This window comes from Mixophyes fleayi, chromosome 2 (genome assembly GCF_038048845.1).
Source record: "Mixophyes fleayi isolate aMixFle1 chromosome 2, aMixFle1.hap1, whole genome shotgun sequence".
Classification (NCBI taxonomy): domain Eukaryota; kingdom Metazoa; phylum Chordata; class Amphibia; order Anura; family Limnodynastidae; genus Mixophyes; species Mixophyes fleayi.
This window is the reverse complement of record NC_134403.1, coordinates 286,014,264-286,040,709: the sequence shown is the minus strand read 5'-3', so window position 1 is coordinate 286,040,709 and position 26,446 is coordinate 286,014,264. Positions and strand designations below refer to the sequence as shown.

The window sequence follows — 26,446 nt, the reverse complement described above, 5'->3', positions numbered from 1 at the left end:
ATCCTCTACTAAAAATTTGCTTAACTCCTTGTTTAGATCTTTGAGTCTTTCACTTAAAGAGTGGGTGCAGCTATGATTATTGGTAAATGTGATAAATTAAAATTTTCAGTAATTCACTTTCAACAATTACTGCACTTAAATGGGACAACATGTTATATGTATATATGTTATGTTCCACCAATGAGTTTGACAAAGTACATCAGAAATAGTACTTACAACAGATTGACAATATAAGAAAAGCTAAATAGAAGACTGCAGTAAACTTAATTTAACTCATCAAAATGGCTGTTACAATGTGTAGACAGACTATATTTTCTTAACAGTGCATTAAATTTATTATTCATAAGACACTACTAATAATGCCAGGTTTGATTTGCTTTCTAAACAAGTGGTATAAAAGTGGTGCACTTTACACAAAACATTTCTTCTAAAGAGCTTATGTATTGGTAAGTATTTGGACATCTATATTGAATTAATCATTTGATTGAAAACACATCTTAAATTATGAAAGTGTGCTATTAAATGCTATTTAAAAACATTTTTTCACTTTAGATCTATTTTATGTAGCTTTCAGTCAGCAATTCTCTCGAGAACGGAACAAATAACAAGAAACACATTTAAAATATTTTTAACTGGTATTAATGTATCAGTAAAATAACAATGTATGTATACAAATTGACACAAAAAACTGATAAGGGGGTATTTTCTGTAAATGGTGGAAGTAAAAAGTGGCAGAATAGTGGTAACAACACTATATTCTCAAACTGTGGTAAACTCAAAGTAAAAAAAACCCACAAAAAACAAACTGTGGAGATTTCTAAAGTGGTGGAAACCTAGGGTAAAAAGTGTTGGTGTTTGTTGTACTATATGGACTGCATTTACTGCTATTTTGTCACCAATTATTGGCACTCTCTGCTCCTATCATCTATCATGGTTATCATGATTATGGCATAATCACAAGTTAAATTATAAACATGGACCGCTTGCTCACAATACTACAAGCGGATTTAACCTTGAACGCATTGTGTGCCAGTACCACCAGAGATAGCTAGGCTACACCTATATGAAGGCAATGTTAAAGGTTTGCATTTGGAATCAGATTGCTGTCAGAAAGTGCTACAATCTTGTCAACTAGTTGGGTGTCTATAGTTCAGAGGATTGGCACTGTGTTACAGATCTGTAACACAAGGTATATGGAGTCACCAAACACTGGGTCTGGGGAGAGCACAATGCAGGCATCCAAGTGCCTTATGATATATTGCTATAGGAAAATGTAATACATTTCAGGTGTTGTGAAAGTCTCCATACTTTGCAAATATCAGCTGGCAAATTATGCTGGGGCTTGTAGTTTCAGAATAACCAGAGAGCCACAAGGTGTCTAGGCCTGCATTAATGCAATACCTTCGATCATTCATATTTGAGAGAAACACTTTATATATATATTTATAAATAAGTGCAAATAGATACATCAATTAAGGTCAAGCAGGAATGCCAGCATCTAAGCGAAGGTATAAATATTAAGCATTGTGTCAAATGCTTTTGTTTTTAAAATGTAAATGTGTGGAAAATTTTGCTCTGGTATGTTTCCGACAACAGATATATTTATAGAATCAATACACAAAGGAGTGTTTTTTTTTTGTTTTTTTTTAATACATGTCATAGTAGCTGTCAAACCCAATTAACATACACACAGCCCTTTGTAGTGACCCCATAAGTAAGTGGATGGACAGGGGAAAGGAGTGTGTTTAAAAACAAGGGGAAAATAATATTACAAGTCTTTTTGAGGGTCAGTCTGATTGAGTTGTTGTAATTCTTGCCATCCCGCAGGCCAAAATTTTACATCATATGTGTATTAATTGTGTTATTCCTATTTTAACAAACTGCTAGTGTAAGCCAATGATCTTTGCATACCTTAAGCTTGTGACATTTGTTGTCATACTAAACTCAATTTAATAACATTCTGCCTTTGTGTTCTTAAAGCATTCATGTGCTAAATAAGCTTGATTATAAAATCTATACTTAAGGCAGATAGTTTTTTGGTTAACAGTAACTGAATATAATATCCCACAATGTATCCCAACTTAAATTTATTATAAGCCAGAGAATAAACAAAGACTTCCAGCTCTTGAAACAAATCTTGATGGTGGCAGAACAGTTAAACAGTTACTGTGCGATAGCATTTTGGGAGATTTTAGCCATTTTTAGGAAAAGCAAGTGGTTTGCTTTTGCTTAACTCTTACACACCCACACAGACTCCGGTGAGTGTTGTATGTGAGTGATGCTCTTATTTTGATAAGAGTCTGTACTGAATAAAGTGGCACTAGCTGGAAAACCAGCACAGTTAAATATACTTGACTGAAGAGAACTCAAATTTAAAAGCAAGCTCAAGCTTCCCATTGATGAATGAAGGGTGGGGGGATGTAGTTAATTGCCATTAACTATGATTGTGGAAAATTTTAACAAATATACATGGAAACAAGACTGCTTTGCTACTTTTATTTAGTTATGCATGAATGAACCTTTTATCAATGGGTATAAACACACAAGCCAGATGACTTTTTATTGGTGTTGTAAACAGAAGCAAATATCTTCTATTGAAGGTAACTTGACTATGTCAAACTAGTGTGTTACTCTTCACGTTAATGCTTGTGTGGAAAAGGCACCAAAACAAATACTTTCAAAATAATCTTCACATATCCGAAACATAATAGCACAATTTAAAGTTGCACCAATCACTTGTACGCTTATTATTTACTAAACGTAATGCTGCGACACAATTGTAATGCTGCTTGAAAGGCACAAGTCTACAGACCATATGCTTTTGTGCAGGGCATGGAATTCCAAGGCGAGTTCTAATTTCCTCTGATTTTGTATTCGGGAGATCACAATTCAGGAGTAGTATTTGTCTGTCATTTTATTAAAATATGATTTAGTATACTTAAAGTCACTACCTCTATTGAACGGACAACCAAGATATATGGTTATCTTTGTCAAAAACCAGATATAATAGACCATCACTAGTTACCACATTATTCAAAGATGTTTATGCAACTACCACACGAACTGTGTGTTCTATGCCCTCTATTTTACTAAAATATATTCAAAATCAAAATCTAATGTATAGTTAATACTGGAAGAAAATTTTAATTTATTATGCCTTCAAGAACTACCCCATTATTCAACCTAGGGATGGGTGGTGCTCCAGCTAAAGAGCCATCTCCAAAATCTTCAGCTGAAGACAAGTCAATACAGTTTTGTATTTGTGTTCGTTATATTTATTTATTTTAAATTATGCTTCAGAGCCAGAGAGGACCAAGAGTTGAGCTAAAATCAGAATATAGCAGAGCTCCAGAAAGTTGAAGCCTCTGCTTCTCTTTCTACTAGCTCAACATTTTAAAATGAAAATTAGACTTTTATATCCACTTAACATTAGACAATTCCAACAAATACACTACATTTACTTAAAATACACACTTAGCCTTAAAAAGACATATGTCCCATTCTGCAGCTTGAGAACAGTAGTTGCGGCAGCAACAGAAATAGAGCAGGGTGTTCCTTGAGTCAGCACAAAGCTGGCAAACCTGGAGCATAGTTCACACAAAACCTTACAAACAAATATCCACAAGGCAAAAATAAATAAATAAATATTTTGCTTGGGACAATGAGACTATACGGATGTTTTAAATATTTATAAACAAACATTTCATAATAGCAGAGACTAGTATCATTCTTGAGCCTCAATATTGGCAATAGATAGAATGTGCCTCCAGTACTAGAACTCTTTTCTTTATATATCAATTTGTTTTAGTAGAGCTCCCCAGTTCAAATATACTTACTACTGTTAATATTTTCAATTTCTTTTATATTACATAAGGAAAATTCTGGGGCAGATATCTCCTTTATATGTATCAAATACTTATTTGTAATATTTGTTTAGGCTAAAAAACAAAAAGCACAAGTTTATGTAGCAAGCTTATGCCAATTTTCAAATTAAGTGTGTTCTACAATAACAGAAGACAAAATCATCATAACACGTTTGTATCATGATCCCCCTCAAAATGGATAGTGTTGCAAAATAGGTTAGCACCTTACAAATTAAATAAGTAAAACAAACCGCTGGATTAGTGTTTGCCCTGGTGGGCTTACATTTATATATTGTCAGTACGACAAAATATATATTGTGAGTTACAACATATTAGCACAATCTTGACTAGATTTGCGAAACAGGCTCGAGTCATGGGGTGTCAGAATAGCAAAAGCAGAACTGTAAAAGCTCCAACCAATAACTAATTCAATAATCTGTTTTATGTGTTTTTTGGATTTCAACTAGGCAAGAGGAACATGTCAGTGGCCTGCAGGCCATGATGGGGACGACAGTTATTCTAAAATACACCTAAAGACGTAAAAGTGTAAGCGCATAGAAATATTTTCACAACATGCAATTCATAGTAAATATTTAGACTTAAGAAACACACATATGAAACATTTCTTGGTATGGAAAACCAAGAGTTGTCAGTCATATTGAGAGCAAGAATGTTTCAGAACCCAGTAAAGACAGATTAAATAAAAAATAAATAAAAAAAAAGACAAAAACAGTATTTCAATACACTTCTGATGTCTCATTTTGTTTCGTTTACACAAAAAAGCTTGTTAATATGAAAATAAGACGACATTTCTTTCTTTATTTAATTTCAAGAAAACAGCCACATTAATGAAATGTGACTATCTAGCATGGTCTAACACAACATTGCCAAAGTTCATTACAACCTCAAACAGCAGAACTTTTAGTATCTCATATTTCTGAAAGATTGAATGCCTTCTGAAATTTGAACATCTTTTTACATCTATCAGACTCAATCAAGACAGATTTATATGTAAAATTTGAGACATCGTAGATCGCAAGAGCATAACAACTGGAAAGAATGAGCATTTTGGAAAAGAGCCCATGATCTTAGAAGGCAGTTCAAGTAATGGGAGTACACAAATTTTATTACTGTACTAAAAGAGGACTTGAGAGAACAGCAACCACAACATGAGCATTTTCTAGTACTTAAAGTCAAGTTGCCCAGACGAAGATACATTTTTAGACAACATACTGTAGACTTCAATATAATACAGTAAATGAACACATCCCCTCGACCCTGTACCTTCTCAACTCTTCCCCACCCTTTCGCTACCAATGCTTGATGGCACTTAACTCACCTCTTCCACCTGTCTCTCTACTGACATTTTCCAGTCAGTATTCAAATGTGCTTTCATTTCTCCTATTCAAGAAACCATCTCTTTCACCTTTGTCACTTTCCAACTAGGAAACCATTTCTTTGCTCCCAAACTACTTTAAGGGCCTGTCTACAACAGACTCATCCCACTTTCTCTCTACTCTTCATTCATGCTTCTGCCCTCTACACTCCATTGATACTGTCCTCACCAAAGTAACCAATGATATACACTTGGCTATCTAGTCTCTCCCCCACACAATCAATTCTGAACACAGCAGCAAAACTGATCTACCCTCTCACTGCTCCTCACCCACAGCACCACTCTGCAAATCCCTACACTGGATTCCCATTACCTCCGGGATTAAATTGCTTAACTGCTTACAGTCTTAAAGCCCGAACCAGTGCCACCCTTTGATATACTTCTGACCTTGTCACAAGATATACTCTGGCTTGACTTCTCCACTCTGCCTCTCACCTACACCTCTTCTCCACCAATAACCACGTCTCACACTCTACTAAGACTTTGTCCACACTGCTCTCATGGAACTCCCTACCCCATCTGACCTTAACGTCTCCCAACCTTCAATCTGCACCTAAGCCACCTCTTCAAAATTGCCTATTTTACCTTACCTGAGACTACTCCCTCTGCACACAATACCTGCCATGTCTACTCAGGTGTCCCTTTAGTCTCTACTTTGCTCCCTTCCTCTAGACCGTAAGCGCTCACGAGCAGAGGCGCCTCTTGTCGGCACCTAATTTGTCTACCATATGTACTTGCAGTGTTTAATTTGTATTTTAGTTTATTGGTAATGGTTCTTGTTCCGTATTGTTGAATTTGTACACCTTACAAAGAAACAATGATGAATGACCTATATTTTACCTTGATTTAATCGGTGGTCAGAAAATCATACTTGCAAAAAAATAGTCAGTCCTGAGTGAGCCAAAAGCATGTTTGAGGCTCCAAAATATCTAGTGAAAAACAGAATGCCAAGAAATGCCACATGCAAGTTTTTTCGTATGCAGCAGAGTCTGCATAGTAGCCATGGCGTCAGTCAGCCGTGACAGGCTAACCAGAGTGAAAAGTGAAAAGAAGCCAGGCTGGGGTCCAAACAGGAAATGGTAAGGAAAGTAATTTTTTTTTTTTTTAAACACATTGCTGCCCACCATATATTCAATTATACTATTTAGTTAGAAAAAAAAAAAAAAACATTTTGCAGGGTTTACTCAGATTTCCTTGAAAGCACACAATACTGATTTGACAACAGCAGCAGCACTGCGTCGTATTTGGCTTCAGATATTAAACCAAAAAATAAGTACACGTTCTAAAGATCTTGTGGTGTAGCTGCTCTCCCGCTGATATTTATTTTACTGCTAGTTACTGTGTCCTGTAATATAGGGGTTGGATTGTAGATTTACTAGACTGCAATGTAATGTCTGGATATATCAAAGAAAGAACTGCTAAAATATTAGTCTGCCATTGATTTCCTTATACATGTGCTTGTGCTATGACCTCACTCAGTGGTGGCTCAATCTCAAATTTTGCCTATTGCGTTAACTCTGAAAACATATGTTAAGTGGTTACTCCCATTTAACCACTTCCTTTTCACCAGCAAGCTTCCAAAACACCACTGCAAAGATGACAGTTTCATTTTGCTCAAAACATACGGTGACTACACTTTATATTCTGCGGATATTAAACATCAACTAGATATTGGAGCAGTGTACACATACATAGAACAATGTTAATAATCTATTTGAGCTCTGAAGCTAAGAACAATGCTGATTATGATCGAAAAGAATGATAAATCTCTTCCAACCTAAGATAAAGTTTAAAGCATAGAAATAGTATATTTTTGCATATTTAACCATTATACACACATTTTCTGTATAACATGTTCCGATTTGCAGGTTCAAATACAACACAAAAAAGGTTTTTCACACGCATAAAGTTATGAAAAGTAAACACATTAAATAATTGCACATACAATAAAGCCACAGACAAAGTTTTGCATCTTATGCTAGCAATAAAAACACAGAAACCTGATTGAAAAGTTAATACAATAATTAGATGCTGTACTGTTTTTAAGGCCTCTGGTAACCTTGTTATAAGAGTTACTACTTTTAAAAGCTTACATAAAAAACCCCATACATAAATAAAATGGTTACCACTTTATTGCAACAATGACACTAACACTCAATCCACACTTGCCAAATCAGACATGTTTAGCTGCATGTCACATTCACATTGTGGTGTTTGCAGAGAGGAATTCATTCGTCCATAGATAAAGAAAGAAAAAGGTTGAATAGGAAAGCACTCAAGTATTTAGTCCAATAGTTATATGCGGATTAAAACAAATCTTTATTTGTTTCTTATTAAAAAAACACTCAAATAACACTTGTAGTAGACAAATTATTTAAAAAAAGATATAGTAAAGAAGTTACAGAAAAAGAATTTAAGTGAATTAAAATGCATAGACCCTAGTGAGGGGATTGGTCCTTTTATCGTAAAGCACTTTTATGGTGTCTAATGAAGAGTTATTATTAATCCAGCTTGCCAGTGTGGTTAACTGGAGTGTGTACACAGCGAATTATATTGATTTCTGTTGTTGAGATTGGTATGAAAGGGTTTTGGCCTATGGATAAACTCCCCTATTGTAGAGGGCTTCTTATTAATAATCCAAAATATCAAGTTGGCTAATTCCCATTATCAATAGAAAAATAATTCCAAGATTGTGGTTATGTATAATACAGGGAGAGACTATATTGGTGACTATGTATATAGAAACAAACTGAGCTGCGTTCTTCCCCGTCTGTTAATCTATAAGTATATTGAGATATCTCCGCTAAATAGATGAACATTGCCACATAGTTAATGTCACTATCATATGTGGAGATCCTCTCAAAGTTCATCTATTTAGCAGAGATATCTCAATATACTTATTGATTAACAGAGAGGGAAGAACATAGCTCAATGTATGAGTCTACAGTCAATATATCCATGGTGGGCTAAGTTATCTGCCTGATAACACACACACACTTATACTAATATAATATATATATATATATATATATGATATAGATAGGAATGGAATATATACCAATTAAATGTATCATCATATGATCATGTTTCTATATACATGGTCACCAATAAAGTCACTCCTGCCAAATGTATTACATATATACCCTTTCACACCTATCTCACCAACAGAAATCAATATAATTTGCTGTGTACGCACTCCAGTTAACCAGTGTCAAGCAGGATTAATAATAACTCTTCATTAGACACCATAAAAGTGCTTTACGATAAAAAGACCAATCCCCTCACTAGGGTCTATTCATTTTAAGTTACTTAAATTCTTTTTCTGTCACTTCTTTGCTATACTGTTTTTAAATAATTTTCCTACTACAAATGTTATTCGAGTGTTTTTTAATAAGAAACAAAGATTTGTTTTAATCTGCATATAACTATTGGACTAAGGACTGAAGTGCTTCCCTATTCAACCTTTTTTCTTTCTTTATCTATGTACTTGTATATGTTGAAATGAAGCACCCCCTCATAACTGGACACATACATTTGTATTGTGACCAGTGAGGATAGTCCACAACCTGGTGCGGAGCCAAATTTCTATATACTATAGGAATTAGTTTGTTACCAGGGCAGAATAAGATGATGGCTTCCACATGGAAGCCTGCTTGACATTAGCAAGAAAAAAAAAATATTACAAATAAAGTTGTGCCCCCCCCCCCCCTTCATTTAAAATGGATTTAAAACTGTTAAAATGTTTTATTTGAACTTGCCTACCTGAAGGTACCAGCACTGAAATCCCCAGGTTACCACTGTGGCCACTGCAGGATCGACCTGATCTAATGAAGCAGATCAGGGAACCAGGAGAAGCCGGTCAATGTCAACCATCATTATAGATTAGTGTATTGGTGAATGCTACGTGCTAGCTAAGTGATGATCATTTTGATGGATTGTATTAAAACATTGTGGAAAAATGCACAATTAATCTTACACTTAGCACAGGTTATCCCAGATTTATCAGACATAAATTAATGTCCCATACTCTCACTTGAATATTTAGCTAGGAAGATTTAAATCTGATCACCTGTTCTTTCTCCAACATATCCGATTTCCGTAAAATTTTCATTGCATATACATGTCCAGTGTCTTTCTTCTGCACTAGCCGGACCTACAAGAAAACAAAATACATCATTTGCCACTTAGCAATATCCTGCAGTAAATTCCAAATCCCCTTGTGGGGTTCACTGGTGAAGACCGGAGGTTCACTGGTGAAGACCGGAGGCACATTAGACTCTGCACCTCTCTCTCGAGCAACGCCAATACCAGCAGGTAATCTCCAGTACTCTATTTTGGCGACGGCTTTAAAAAACATGATCGTGGGAGTGTACACACTAATGCGGTATAGGAACAGTTGTTTATCGCACGATTGTCATATTTGGTTGAAAATCCTGTAGTGCGTACCCAGCTTAATATACAACTTCAAAACCAACTTAGCACTACTACAAGAAGGCTTATAAAAAGGAATTCTATGGACATGCTACTTTGATGGCATCTTTTTCATTTGGCAGGCAGGTACCAAGGAGGTGTGTCTAAAGTTTATCGACTACTTAAATAAAAAACAAACAACGTTGAAGTTTACCACCAAATACCGTAGAAACAATGTTGAGTTCTACATAAAGAAAACTAAGATAGAAACAAAAAAAACGTTCCATAAGAATGTAGACTAAAATGCTATATATTAGCCAGTTCTTGTCTCCCAGCTGCCTAAGATACCAATGGGTCAAACTAGAAGACTAAGATGCAACTGCTCGTAGATCAATGGTTATAAAACACAAGGTAAACATTTGAAACACCACTTTATGGAGAATAGGATTTTTGTTCTCACCGTAAAATCCCTCTCTTATATTCCATTGGGGGACACTGCTATACATAGGAGTATAGTAGGAGGTACCAGGAGTACATGCACTTAAACGGTTAAATTTGTGAGCGACACTCCACCCCCACTTTACCCCTCCCACAAGAAGGATATTCAGTTTATGTCTAACAAAGCCCGAAGGAGGATAACTAAGTTAGCTAATCACAACCACAGTCAACTATACAACATTCAGAGCAAGGGTAGGCATGCAGTGTCCCCCAATGGACTATGAGAAAGGGATTTTACAGAGAGTACAAAAATCCTATTTCTTATGCGTCCAATTGAGGGACACTGCTATACACAGCGGGACCTATCAAAGATGCACCGTAAAGGAGGGACTGCTCGGACACGGCAGCACGCAAAACCCTACGGCCAAAGATGGCAGCCTGTGATGCAAAGCCCTGTAACCTATAGAAGAGTCATCCACGTAGCCGCATGGCACAGCTGTTCAGCAGAAGCTCCGTGACGTGCCACCCAGGAAACACCCACAGCCCTAATGGAATGAGATAACACCTCCTGGCAACGGTCTATCTGACCTGGAATAAGCCAGCTTGATGGTGGAGGTAATCCACCAAGCTAGAGACTTTAGAAGCAGGCCAACCTCTTTTCTTTGCGTCATAAAGCACAAAAAGATCTGTGGTTTTGCGCAAATTAGCTGTGCGTTCCACAAAGTACCCAAGAGCCCTGACTACAGCCAAAAACAACAAAGACTGATTCTGTGACCTAGTACTTTGAGGAAAATCAGGGACAATTTCCTGATTTGAATTAAAACGGGAAACAACCATAAGGACAAAAGAGGGCTTGGTGCAAAGCACCACCCTGTCTTCATGAAAAATCAAAATGGGGGAAGAACAAGATAAAGCCCCCAACTCAGAAACTTAGGGCGTGCTAGAAGACACAGCAAAAAGAAAAGCCACGTTCCAGGTAAGGAAAGGAAGTTCCACAGACTAAAGGTTCAAAAGTATCCTTAATGAAAGCCTGGAGACCCAAATTCAGATCACATGGCTCTACAGGATGAACAAATGAAGGCAAAATATGAAGTGCTCCCAGTAAGAAAAGTATGAACTTCTGAAAGGGAGAATAATGGTTTCAAATAGCCACACAGTTAAAGTCAGCCAACCTAACAAGTGGCACTGAAGGGGACCCTGAGTGACTAAGTCTGGCCTGAGAGGCAGTCTGAACGGAGGTTCTACTACCATACCTAGCGGGTCTGAGTACCAGGCCCGGCGCAGCCAGTCCGGAGCCACTAAGATGGCCTTCATCCGTTCCCTCTTCAGTTTCTTGAGAGCCTTTGGAATCATAGGAAGGGGAGGAATAGGTAAACTGAGTGAAACCGCCAAGGGATCATTAGAGCATCCACGAAACCCGCAGCAGGGGGTCCCTGGTCTTTGAGGAAAAGAGAGGAACCTTGAAGTTCTGCTGGGGGTGTCTATCAGATCTATCTCTGGACAAATCCAGCATTGAACCAGGAGATCAAAGACCTCCGGGTGAAGGAACTGTTCTCCGGGATGAACGCCGTTTCGGCTGAGATAATCGGCCTCCCAGTTGTCTACAACTGGAACAAATATTGCAGATATAATTGGAATGTGTTTTTCTGCCCACAGCATTATCCTGGACGCTTCACTCATGGCCCTGGCACTGCGCATTCCTCCCAGATGATTGAGATATGCTACTGCCATTGCATTGTCCGACTGAACCCTGATCAGCTTTCCGCGCAGAAACACCAAGTGATGGACAGGCGGACCAGAGAAGCCTCCTTTATATCTAGGGAAGCTAAAAACTCTCCCTGTTCGATAGACCGCAATCATTGATCTGAGAGATTCAATCTTGAATCCCCTGACTCTGACTTGGAAGTTCAGAGACTTTAAATTTAAAATTGGTCTGAAAGAGTCATCCAGCTTTGGGACAAGGAAAAGGTTTGAGTAAAACCCCAAACATCTTTCCGATAGCGGAACTGGACTGATGACACCCGTGTCCAGCAAATTCTGGATCGCTATCTGCATGGCCTTGCGCCGAATACCGCAGGCTGGAAGTCCCAAGGTTAAAAACCGGAAATGAGGAAACTGAGGCAAGTCTATGACCTACCCCCTCATAACAATGCCCCCGATCCATGGGTCTAATGATGATTCCAGCCATCTGTCCCGAAAAAGCAGAAGACGTGCCCCCACTACAGCTCTATGTATGGAGGTCACGTCATTCTGAAGCCGACTGTCGGCTTAGGATGTCCCCTAAGTGAGGGTTCCTGGCCCTATGGGACCAGCGCCTAGCGGGGGATCCTTGATCTCTGGAAGGGCCGAAAGGACCGAAACCTATGCTGTCTAGGCCTGGTTTGAGAGACAGGCAAGAAATGGCTCTTACCTCCCACAGCCTCCGAAATAAGCTTGTGTAATCTAGCTCCAAAGAGGGACGCACCATAGAAAGGAACCGCCTCCAAGGTGCGTTTGGAATCTGCGTCCACGGACCAAGAACGCAACCATAGATAAAGTCTTGCTGCTATAACAAATGCAGAGAGCATAGCAGCGAGAGAATTGACATCCAATAAAGCCTGCCCTACAAACTCTGAAGCCTCTCTAATATGATCAGAGCGCACCAATAATTCGTCACTAGGGGCTCCATCCTGGAAACCCTTTCACAACTGCTCTGCCCATGCTTTTATAGTCTTATTGACCCAGGCTGTGGACATGGCCAGACTGAAAACACTACCAGCTGCTTCATAAGCCGATCTGAGCAAAAAAACAAAAACTATTTTTTTTTTGTCTGTGGCATTTTTCAAGGAAATAACACCCTCAACTGGTAAAGTGGTTGTTCCAGTCAACCTGGCTATGGGAGGGTCCACCCTTGGAAGTGCCTCCCATTTGTCACTATCTTCAACTGGAAGAGGGTAGAGTTTTAAACTTTGCTGGCCTGGTAAAATGCTGATCAGGCTTCTTGCAGGTGTCTGAAATGATTTCCATTACTTGAGCCGAAGGAGGAAAGACAATAAGTTACTTCATCTGTCTTTTAAAACAGAGAAAAAACAGCCTCCCGGGATACCTCTGGGTTGGTAAAGCCTAAAGTCTGGCGCACCCCTAACACCAGATCCTCTACACCCTGCACTGTGTATGAATCTTCAACACTGGCCAAATCCTCCTCCTTGTACCTCAGTGAACTTTACCTTCTTCCTCTGATGAAACCAATGACGTGGACATAAAATCCCTAACTTTCCGAGAGGCCTGACACTTATGAGACGGTCTCTTAGCCGCAATCAGTAAGCGTTCCAGTGAGGAAGTAGCCGCAACCGCAAGGGATTGTGCTCGAGATTGTACTTGGGACGCCCCCAAAGGACAGTCCTAACTGTGTATCCGACATGCGTAGCGCAGAAACGGAAGTAGAAGTTTGGCTTACCTCACAGTGAGACATTACCCTTGTGAACTCAGCCAACGGCGAAGTCAAAGGACACAGCAAGGGAGGTTCATCCTCAGACCTGGACACAGACTGGGTCTGGCTATGATCCCAGCACTCCGCCTCACAAGCTGTACACAGGGCCTCCGGGTTAGACTGTCCACAAGACAACTTTTAGTTACACTTGGCACAATTGTAATGCATACCAGACCCTGCAGCAGTTCCCTTTTTAGAGGTCCCCTTTGCAGTCATGGTGAAAATATTTAACCCCCAATGTGAGCACGGTAAACATAACTATCTATATCTATCTAAATATTACACATATACACACACTCCTTCACAGAGAATATAATTTTTTGCGCGGACAAATGCAGGAATTTCATACACAATAAATATATTAACAAGGGTCCAGGATGTATTTTAAGCATATATCCTGTAACCCCTTCAGTGTAAACCAGCAAATATTACAATATAAAGATTTTTCAAAACAGATATAATTGTAATGCTAAACAGTGACCAAGAATAGAGCCTCACGCATACAAAAACACTCTTAAAGACAATTACATTGTATAAAGAGCGCATAACAAAGGTAAAAACCTGTCCTGTATGAGGGGCACAGCATGGCTCTTTTCTCCAGTGTGGAAATGGCACTGAAAGCTTCATGCTGGCGCCAGGAAGTAGGAGGAGTTCCAGGACCCCTGTTCTGTGCCCCTCTGTGTACTATCCGATTAAATGATCAGCTGTGGCTGCTCTGGTCCCCCTTCTTGCCAGCACCTGTCAGTGTGCTGCGGTCGCAGCTCTCAGCCGACTTCCGGCTGTGTAAAAATCTATCTCCTAAAGAGATAGAGGCAGGCTCTGCTGTGGCCGAGACGGCTGTCAAAGCTACTCACCCCGGCTCAGGGACCCCGGGTGAAAGAAGGCTGCAGACTGTCCACCGGGAGGCATCCCTGAGCCCAGCATTTCCCCCCTATAGAAAAATGAACATTAAATAAAATTAAATCCAGGGCAGGAGCCCTGAAAAACATGCCCGACTCCTGTGGGCACTAAAACTAAACTGAATATCCTTCCTGTGGGAGGGGTATAGCAGGGGTGAAATGTTACTCACAGATTTAACTGTTTAAGTGCATGGACTACTGGCACCACCTACTATACCCCTATGTATAGCAGTGTCCCCCAATATGACGTATGGGAAAAATAGAATGAGAGCATAGTAGAACGAGCATTTATGTAAGCAGAACAAACAAGGAGAGATTCCCTTTTAACATATAAACAGAGGGAAGAGTCAAAGTAAAAGGTGATTCACACAATTTGACAATGTAGACATTATTGAACATTGTATATGTCACGAACAAGCTCCCAGCTGCCGTGAGTATGGGGGTGTTTGCTGTATGAGGTCACACGATTCCAGCCTGTAGTCTCTCTTTACCTATCACACAGGTTATAGACATACTGAATCGCCCCCAAACAGCGCTCACAACTGACACCCATTTAGGTTAGCCACCACCTATTGAATACAGGCAATAGGATCCCAATATACTGTCCCACACTGGCACACAAAGCTTCTAGCTATCCACAGACTAGCAAGACCCACACCAGCAAGCAAAGGCTTAACTCTTCACACCTCCAGACTGTTACACAAATGTAAATACAAGCATGCACAGTTAATCAAATGTATCAACAAATCATACACTGACATTCAAAGGGTTAACTTGTCGAGCTATATTCTTCTTAACAGGCTATTGGATTGGTTAGAATATCAAGGAGGTCACATATTAAATTATTTAATATACAAATATACAGGGCATTCAGAAATAAAATATTATTAATTTCCTAAAAAGTCTGACAACTTGTCCTTTCTCAACACAGGTTTTGAAGCTTAAAAAAATATATAAAAAATAATGGGATGGCATTCACAGGGGCAGTAGGAATTGTCCCCTTCATTATAAAACAATCAAATTCAATGCATAGGTATAATAAAGTAATATAATTAGAAGGCACTCACAGGGCTTTACCAAATTTTTATACATTTGTTGATAAAAACAAACATGAAAGAGCATATACTTGCTCTCCAGGTGGCTGTCTTCAGCAGCTTTCCTCCATAGTATATCTCCATGTTTGAGAGGTTTTGATGTTACTATATAGTGGTGCCTAAAAACAACCTGACAAATTAGATCAGACATGGGGGACACTTTTATCGCAGTGGCTTAAAGTCTACTACCACAGAAAAATAAAATGTTGCTGTTTCTAGCAGGTAACCTGTAATGTTTGATATGATGTTACTTTGCAGGTGTGTCTTGATAGCAACAGCATCTTTATGCCATGGAAGAATATTCATGGCAAAAAAACAGCTTAAAAGCTGCTGACGTCTGCAATATGTAATGGCGCATGTATATTTTATTTTTTATAACAAATTCAACACACACTACTCATGGGCAAAGGCCCACAGAACAATCACAAATTACATTATAAATGGTTGTTTGGAGATTAACATTATGAAGGTTAGATGGCCCTACAAATCCTAGTATTTTAGACAACCTCTGCGTAGCAAGAACTGTTTGGAGACCTTACATTCACATGTATTTAAAAGGGCAAAGACAATTTAATCATTTAAAATCGTAGTAGTCTTACCTCCCCAAAAGCTCCCCTCCCTATAACTTTCAATGATTCAAAATCTTCTAATCCCAGTCGCGTCCTTTTTAGTCGAAGAAACTCTGTTTCTTTTCGTGCATGTGCTGACCTTCGCATCTTTTTCTAGATTTTAAAAATAAAGAGGTAAGACACAAAAAGCACACAATACCACTTTCAAATTCATAAGAAAGGAAACGTCAACAATTCTTTAATGCATGGACTTACTGCATTTTAGTGGGGAATGACCTATGGGGATTATGGGGAATCCAAATTTTAAAAGACTTTACTTCCTATAAAAAGGCTGGGTGGAAAGGATTGACAAAAAAAGGGGCGATTTATACAACAACTTTTACTTGGCACACAATAACAGGAGAACACTGAATTCCGCTGTTCAACAAACTAGTTGATTTAATTGGTATCATTTAACAAGTGAAGCTACTAAGCTTATCAAAAAATGTTACAATAATAATCTATTGTTAAGTCATTCAATGCAGAGAGTCTTATTTGCTTTGCAATTTTCAAGTATTAATATAGGTAACAAAGATATATACTAGTAATATAAAAATATTACATGTTATCTAGATGACTTGATAACGTAAAGGAATTCTTGCATGTGTGTCAATGTGAAGAACAATTAACATTTCAGGTAATGGGAATGAATGGTTTGTGAAGGAAGTTTGGTGCAGCATCTAAGAACGGTGTTACAGTATCTACATTCTATTAGCAATTACTGTCTATTTACTTACCAGAAATGTCAGTGACAAATATAGAAGAAACCGATTTATTTTAGCAGCTTACAAATTATATATATTTAGAAAGAGTAAACATTTAATTACAATGTGGTTTTATGGGGACAATAGGAGGACCACTTAGCTGTACTTTAAGATTACAAATAGCTGTATAAATGTGACCTACACATTCTGTTAAAGATCAGCTGTAAAACAGAAAAACAGCTTGCTCCTGGAAGAGGAAGTATGTACCAACATTGAATATGAAGGCCTTTCTCACTCTCTTGGAAAGATGTGGCAACCACAGAAACTGACACACAGCTACTTACAGTAAAGAAATATTGTCATGAACACTGCTCTAACCAGAAAGCTGTACATTTTCATCCACAAGTATTTATTTTTATGGGTACTATTGTATCTTGGTATGTTGGAAAGTACTACTAATAAAGTAATGTCCATCCGGGAAAAAAAATAAATAAAATAAAATGTAAAACTCCCTACCATCTAATAACAGGGTACCAATGATCATCATTTATTTATATAGCACCACTAATTCTGCAGCGCTGTACAGAGAACTCATTCACATCAGTCCCTGTCCCATTACAGCTTACAGTCTAAATTCCCTAATAGACAGACAGACAGACACAGACCCTAGGGTCAATTTGATAGCAGCCAATTAACCTACCAGTATGTGTTTGGAGTGTGGGAGGAAACCGGAGCACCCGGAGGAAACCCACGCAAACACGGGAGAACATACAAACGCCACACAGAGAAGTCCATGGTTGGGAATTTAACTCATGACCCCAGTGCTGTGAGGCAGAAGTGCTAACCACTTAGCCACCGTGCTGCCCCAATGGCCATATGTCAAGAGAGATGACTGGACACTGATGCAGCCATTCAGTCTATGCTTTCTACACACAATGCACTGCAGTGCTGACATTCTACATGGCTTACTGAACATTTATGGAACAAAAGTTAAGTGAAAACCTACAAATACTTTGCAGTTTACTTTCAAAAAAAGGGTAAAAGAAATAGAAACAGATCACTAAGGACATTAAATAACAGTGGTCTCTGAGGTAAAAGCAACATAAATGGAATATCAATTCGCTCTTTAAATACATGTGTGGCAACAAATGCCAGTGGATGATTTTACAGACATTATAGTGCCGAAAATAAACTGTATAGTTAGAATACACATTGCCAACAACGGCTAGAAGCATTGACTGTCATTAAAAGATTAGAGCCAATACATCAAGTCTGTAAAACGGTGATACTGGAAAAACAACTTTATCTCTGTATGTCCCAGTCACCCTACTTTCTAGATGGTCTAAAAACGACTAGTTATGAATATTTAGCAGAAGTTGTGGTGCCTGAAGCAGATTAAAAACAAGTGGAGAGTTTCCTGAAACATTGATGGAGTGCAATTCACTCAGTAATATGAAAGCTGCATTATGTTTCTTGGATACTAGGTTTCTTCCTAAAGACTAGTCAGTTAATATATCTGCATCGCATGACCAACTGAGCAAAAACCCCAATTCTAGGCTGATGAGCCCCAACAAGAGCAAAAGTTTGAAAGCAGTCTCAGTGCTGATCTTTGTCATGCTCTGAATACCTAGTGGCTAGCAACTGATATCGGTGCGACGTAAATGTAATTTGCCGGAAATCATTATGTCCTGAAAAATACTTGTTTGCATATTGCCATATGAAGTAGCATATAAGGTAGCTATGCCAAACCGGACATAGATTTTGGTGTTTGTGACAAGCAACAATATTGGATCAGTTGTCAGCTTCAGAAAAATAGATGTCAAAGTGTAAATCCCAGACATATACATTGAAATAAAAATGTTCAATACTGCAAATATTTACTAACAAGTACTAGAAAAAACTACACCTTACAAAGATAGTGATCAAGCCAACTTAAGGAGTTACATTCACTTGATCTATGCTTAGTTATTTATAATTCAATGAATTGCTCTTAGTATATCGTTCTGTTTACCTCTTCATCCCGAAGGCCCTCTTCCTCCATCACTTTTTCTAGTCTCCGCTGCCTAAAAAACAGGAAGGATACATTTGATACATTAACATAAAACTGTTCCTGCAGAAATAGATTTAGTAACACAGACATTAAAATAGATATTAACGTGATTCTGTCAGCAGAGGAAGCATGTCCATTTTTCGGGATCATAAAAATTTAATAAAGCATTTAAAAAAAAAAAAAAATTCCCACCTCTTAATGATTAAGCACCGTATATATGGCACTGTTGGTTTGTGCATCATGATTGACACTACTCGCTAAATTAGTGGATGCTGTCTTGCAATGATAACAGCGCATATATTTATTAAAAAGGAAATCTGAAAAATCAAAACCAAGAAAGAATGTGAACCAATTATTAAACTAAATTATGCAAATGGAATCACTGTATACGGAAACTTTTGCAGACAGAAAAGTTAGGTTAGGAAAAAGTTTGAATGAACTGAACAAACTATTCTTAAGGAGTGTTTAGGCAGTAAGAAATGCAACACTTCAGATAATTTTTAAGTATAGAGCATTGTAAGCATCCCTTTTGTAAACATGGCCATAGGTTTTTAATAAGGCTTACTTAAATAAGGTGCAAGATACAAAAGGCAGGTTAAACGCACAATTTCTAGACTACAGTTCATATACGTCATGCATACACCATATTTAAATACTACCAGTACCTTAGCTCTCGCTCCTCGTGCTGTGTGATGAGGTTACTGTAGAAGTTTTCTAGTGTCATCTTAGTCATAGTGACCCGCTCCTTTGTGTGGTTACTCATTGGGAAACAAGGGGTCTGCTCAGTCATTGCCATGTCTATTATGGAAAAAAAAAATCTAATTGAAAAGGTTGTATTTTTAAAAGAGCACCTAAACAGTTTCATGTTTTTAAGCAATACAATCACAGTTCACACTCATTAACTCCTATGATATACAAGGACTACAAGCCAAAAGAATTCCAAAAAAATCCACAGACAACCCAAGGACTATGAATAAAACCAAGAGAATATGATGCCAATAAGTTCTCTGTACAGCGCTGCGGAATCAGTGGCGCTATATAAATAAATGGTGATTAATAGTTTGAATCTCATTAGAAGTGCCCAGTGGTGAACTAAACAGGACAGGTCCTGGTACCTAGAGGCTCCTCATCTGTAAATAGTGCCCGAGAGTTACATGAGAACTAGAGACATCAAGAGCTGGTAGATTTATTATTATTTTAGTAAGTTACTTCATTTATAGTGAACATGGCCATACTTTCCTCACAGAAAACATACGTTATTGTAATTATTCTAAATAACCAAAGCTATATGGATATTTTTGTTGTTGCACCAAAGTTTTAAATTTGATGGAATTATGACTTGGTTAAATCGGCAAACAATTTCAAATTGTATTGTGTTTAGAAGGCATTCCATTTTCATAGATTATTGTCGACAAGAGTAACCTTAGTACAGACTTGTACATCAAACTACAGACCCCAACTGATGCGAACAGATGAATGCTGTTATCATTCAGGACTAATAAAAGGCTTACCAAGTCAATTTGTAAGGACCTTACGGTAAGATTACATTGCTAAACTTTATAACATATTGCAAGAGGTTAAACATTTTAACAAGACAGATTTGTTACAGTATAAAGATACAGATGAAATCTTTCATAAAAAGTCCTTATTTGTATCAACACTTAACGCATACACTAATCTACTTAACCCATATAATTATTGTGGCCACTGATACAAAATTGTCACACTTCAGTACACATAACAAAAAACTGACTGTTAAAAACATCTGTGACAGGAAAATAGAAGTCGAATGTATATAATGTGAAGATATGTGTAGAAGTACAGGCCCAATACAGAAAATGTATGAGCACCAATAAAAATAAAAACAATGCATATATTGTCAAATTCCTTGATTATGGGCAGGAACTTACACCTGAAGAAGGACAGAGTGAGGCCTAAAATGTGTTTTTTTTTATGGATCTACAATTTGGAAAAAGGAATAATGGTCTTTAAGTGATTCTGTAGCTGCCGACCCCCCTTTATACATATGGGAAAGCAGAAGCACAGACAGGGCTGAATATCGCATAACGATCTTTTGGATTTCTGTAACTAAAATGCAAACCTATTACATACTACTATAGAGATAACCGCAGAGAACTTGCATGTGCACTGAAATCAGACACATCTCCAAAAGACTAATATAGTAATAAATACAATTTCAAATACCATTTACCAAAGGTATACTTCAACAAAAACCTATACAAAATAGAGGTTAGGTATCAACAGCAAGATTTTAGGAGCCATGACTACTAGTGAACTCAGCTCTTGACTAACCAAATGGATTTAGTTTACCTCTGCATGCAATTCAGAATCTTTTTGCACATACCTACCTCCAAACTGAATACATAAAGTATACAATATTAGTAATTTAAATAAAAACAAGCTGTTATAAAACCACAAGTTACAGATGCGAGTTACAAGATACATGACCTGATTAGATCTGCAATATATAACTTGACCTTTCATCTTTAGGCTGTGTACATGGTTACAGTAACAAATACAGAAAACAATCACCCAGTGTGAAGTCTGAAAATATAGCGGGATCATTAAATCATGATTTCAGTGATCTAAAGAGTGAAGTTGAAAGTCCGACCAAAATATATTGAATGAGTTTAGCGCTCTGAAAATAAACAAGCTGTACCTAGAGGAGCGCTTGAAAAGAGAGCCAACATGACCAATATCAAAGAGGAAAAATAATAAAAACCATGTAACTATTCAGGATACAAATACCAATAGCTTGAAAAGTTAAACTGGTAGAAGCAATAGGTTATGGGGAATAACAGATTTTCAAAAAGTGAAATCACAATCTCTCCAATTACCATTCAGCCCCCAACAAAATAATTGTCAGTGAGCTCACAAAAACAACCTGACACTTTTAAAAAAAAAAAAAAACCAAAGAGGAACAGGTGCTAGGAAAGATACAAAAGGATGAAATGCAACCACAGCAGATGAAATGCAAGGTAAAATTTACAGATTAAGCCAATAAAATGATTCACTTACAATACAGCCCTGTTTGACAGATTCTAGGCACATGCAGTCCCCTGGCCTCTTTGGAATCTTGTCCCACTGTCCAGGATATGATAAGGCTGCAAAGAAACACTGGGTCAGCAATAGAACAAGTGGGGTTCATTTATTTACCTTCTTAAAAAATATGACTTTTATGCTCTTACAATTTCTGTAAATGAGACACAGATTAGAGCTTTAGGCAGACCCGAATCAAGTCACAATAGGTAACCTGAATCCTGTGTGCGTCTTCCAATGTGTTTCATAGTGAACTTTATTACTTGAGGAACTGGTGCTTGTTTCTACTTGGTTCTGGGCTACCTAAAGCTCTAATGTGTCTCATCTACAGAAATCACAAGTGCATGAGAATTAGATTTTTAGAATTAATTATCTGCCCATCTCATATTCAGGATAGTGGGTCAAGATTCCAAAAATGCCAGGGGACTACTAAAGTGCACCTGCCAAACAGGTTTTTATTGTAGGTTTATGAAAATATAGAACCACTTATATATTTAACATACATTTGAACTATTGTCAGCTTTTTTGTCATCTTTCCTAGTGTCGATTGCTATGCATCATCCTTAACGGTGTCCTTGTATTTATAGTCCGGCGAGCATTCACCAATGAAATGTGTGCCTAACTTTGAGATATGCTTAAAAGAATAGCTCCACCTGTAGTAGGGATTTCAAAATTTATATATACCCCCATATCCTACAGTACAACCCTGCTACTTGAACTGCAACTCCTCACACTGAAGGACTAAGTCTGTCCATAGCCCTAAAACAGGGACTTTAGATGCGGTTTCATAGAACTAGAGTGCTGAATGCTTTTTCAGTATGCTTGTTTTTGTGCAGTTATTTGCGGGAAAAAATATACATTATTTCCAGTTAGGCAGCTCTCAGCTCCAGGAGGCTCCCAGGAGGAGTAATACCCCTCTATTTGTTGTATGTGGGTTTGACTATAATTAACGCAAAGCACCTGCATATACATGTACTTAGCCAGCCAGTGCACCCAGAGACGTTCATAATTAAGAGGGGAAAAAAGTATATGCACCCGAGATTATATACAAACTATATTTTAATTGGGGCAGATTAACTGCAATTTAAACCAGGTTTTAAGACAATATTGAAACCTTTGTGCACCACAAAAATGATTTCTGCGGCATCTGTGTCACAACACCACAAAGAGGAACCACTGCCTTAGAGAGTCACGTTTGTTTATGTTGTAAAATTTTAAAGCTAACTTATATAATGCACACACAACTGAATACAACCTAAATGTTTGCCTTCATGTTTTAAAGTACACAAAAGGAGTTCGAATCTGTCAGGTTTCTATATGGCCAACACTACCTTTCTTACACTGGAAAAAAGTAATAAGCCACCAGGGTGTGTGAAAATGTCAATGTAAAGTGACTTGTAATTATGGGGAAACCATATATACAGCAGTATGAGACACTTAAGTGCATTGCAGTGCTTTACTGACACTATTTTTTTTTAAAAACTTCCTTCTTCAAACTCCTACTTTCATGTAACCCTGAAAAAAAACCCACAGTATACATTTGCCTTCACCACAGCAAAACATCTAATCAAAACATCAAATTGTATTATGCATCTGTAGACACGTTTAGCATATCCTGCCTTTACTACTTTTAGAGATGTCACATAACTCCTTGTACACAAAACACAACATGCAACTGACATTTCTGACTCTAGAGTGTATAACCACTTAATATAAAGACTAATACTTAATTATTTTTTCTGTAACAAAAATAAACATCTCTTTAGCAAACAGTCAACTAACTGTGAATATAAGGCCTTACACTATACAACGACAACAGCGACCTCTTAAAACTCCCAGGTCTCCCCCTCCGCAGTGGCGTGTTAGATCAGCCCATACTACAGGTTAATGTATTGGCAGAATAAACCATAACACGGAAGAGGGTTCCTACAAAGAGAAAGGTTACAAATGTGTGCACTGAGACTGTAAAGCCCGTCTCACCTTCACTCCGTCTCTTCAGCTTGTTCGCAGCGGGAGGAACCCACCAGGGTCCTCACACCGAAGTTCTACTACAAATATAAAGAACCACGAATACACACAGCGCAATACCTGCTCTGCAGATACCGGCCGATCCTCAAAGAAGTTTACTGTCCACCACAGCTGCCACTGGAGTTTGCAACTGCTACGACGTGACGCTACGACGTGACAGTTCGCGCCAGGAGGTTAACGCTCCATGTGGCCATGCTTACTAAGGGCAAAAGGAAATGCTATGTTTCTTTGCTGTGATTAATAATCACTCCACGTTGCAAGTGATTTTACGTTTTAATTATGGTCTAGGGAACGGCAGAAATAATATTTGTCTAATTTTTTTCACTTCCTGTTGTTGGTGGCACTTATTTTATTTCTAAAATAGTAGAAGTTATTTGGACTGTGACTGTCATATTGTTAGATGTCATAAGTATATGTCAAAAATTAAATATTTAATTTTAAAAAATAGTGTAGTTTTGGTGCAAATCAAGATGGTTAAGAAATATTTTGTTACTTAATTAATCTGCCCTAACTCCACCCAAGGCTAAATTTTTGGTTTCGGGTGGAGTTATCATTTACCTTATATGAATCTCTTTTATTTATTAAAAAAAAATGGACAACAAACAGATCACAGTGTCGTACATAAAACGTACAGTAATATGCAATAGACAGACTGCAATGATAAATAATGCATTACATAGTGAATTATTAGACCCATTGTTTTTTCTGTAAGAAAAAAGGTGCCGGAACTCACATCGCGTAGTCAATCACTGTATACACACACACACACACGTCAGCTGTGTAACTAAACATAACGGTCGCTGCCCACAGAAAGCACTCAGCACGCGACCACATGACCAATCACAAGCTGAGCAGCGCCACAAGCAGAGCAGTGTCATCACAACCATGCATTGGACTCAACACACAAGCAGCCCGCGTGCAGTAATGATTTTGCCGCTGACCTGCTATGCTCAACAGGGCGATTCAAGTCCGCCTGGACCAAACATCAAATGTTCAAAAGTTACTTTTAAAACTTGGAAAATCCGTCAAAAAATGGTTGCCGGAACTCAGTTCCAGTATGTTTTATGGCAAAAAAAGCGCTGATTAGACTAAACATAAAAATACAGAAACCAGTCATCTACTAGTTAACAGATAACTTGGTAATGCAAATCAAGTTATTTACAGGACAGTGAGCAAGACTGAGGGAAATGTCCAACATAAGGTGGGCATGGGCACAAGTAAACAGGGCTATGGAAGCAGGCCTGGAGATCTAGAGGGTGAGACAGTAGCAGAAAGAGAACACAAGGAAAGAGGACCCTGATTGTAAGAGCTTAGATCACTGACGGGCAGAATCCAGCTGTCCGAGCCTTCACCTTCAGCCCCCAGCTCATTGTTATAGCTTGTAACCAGGGGCTGGCTGGCAGACTTTAGCCCGGGGAGCAAGCACACAGCACTGTCCCACAATATATATATCAATAGAAAAGAGTCTATTTTAGTGTTGATTAATCTAGCGATACTTTATCATTATAAATAAATAATAAAAAATGCAACAAAAAATAAGACCTCACTTTATATTGCATTTTATTTTATATGTTTCTTCTCCCTACATTACTTTTTTTAAAAAACAAAACAAAACATGCCTGGCTGATTATAATGGGATTTATCAAAATGCAAAAAGATTATTTGCTTTAAAAACCTGATGTTTTTGCTTCACTCTATATACTAATCGGATTATTTGTTGTAGGGTTAACCTAAACCAAATAATATTAAGGGTGGTACTGGAAGGAGGAGTAGAGCACTAGGTGTCAATCTGAAACCGTGGCCCAGAGCTGGATTAAGACGCTGGGAGGCCAGGGGGACTTTAGACATGGGGCCCCTATGATATAACATGATTATCATTTTAGGCAAATACACAGGCAATACTGTGTGGACTACAGTTAGGTGCATGCAGCTCTGCCTTCACGAGCAGTACACTGTGAAGCAGGTCATACCTCCCAACTGTCTTAAGTGAGACAGTCACCTAAATTTGGGACTGTCCAATCAGATACAGGACAACTGTCCTGTTCTCTTCTACCTGTTCTTGTCAATTTCACCACTTGTGAGAGCTGGTTTCATAACTCATTTGCTGCTTGTCTGGATCCTGGAATGTTGGATACCCTATTTTTAAAAAAAAATGGGTACATAAAATGTATAAAACTCCAAACAGTCCCGGTGTTAAATTAATAGCACCCATGTTTTAAAATGGATCTATTTCCCTCCAACCAACCCTAACATTAACTAGCAAACACATTTAATATATAAAGCTATTTCCCTCCCTCCAAACAGCCTCACCAATAAATTAAATTGCCCCACCACCACCCCACAAATAAAATAGCACCCATTAAATAACTAGCCTTCTCCTGCACTCCACCATTAAATAGCCTACCTCGCACACTAAATTAAGGGGTG

The 26,446-nt window shown here is 38.0% G+C and overlaps 1 protein-coding gene across 4 annotated transcripts in view; it reads right to left on the bottom strand.

The window, feature by feature from the left end:
- The window catches only part of LOC142139056 (serine/threonine-protein kinase 38), a 59,982-nt gene extending 35,805 nt beyond the window's left edge, over positions 1-24,177 (bottom strand). Inside the window, exons 1-6 of one of the 4 annotated variants that reach the window (XM_075196317.1) lie at positions 24,080-24,177; positions 21,971-22,056; positions 19,597-19,729; positions 18,893-18,944; positions 16,169-16,291; positions 9,329-9,412 (exon numbers count right to left, since the gene is read on the bottom strand). In XM_075196317.1, the coding sequence (XP_075052418.1) occupies positions 9,329-9,412; positions 16,169-16,291; positions 18,893-18,944; positions 19,597-19,727 (390 nt within the window). In that variant the 5' untranslated portion in view covers positions 19,728-19,729; positions 21,971-22,056; positions 24,080-24,177. Of the gene's footprint in view, positions 1-9,328; positions 9,413-16,168; positions 16,292-18,892; positions 18,945-19,596; positions 19,730-21,970; positions 22,057-23,971 lie in introns of all 4 variants that reach the window. The other 3 variants (XM_075196315.1, XM_075196318.1, XM_075196316.1) reach the window with 3 other exon arrangements.
- Between the last annotated feature and the right edge of the window lie 2,269 nt (positions 24,178-26,446).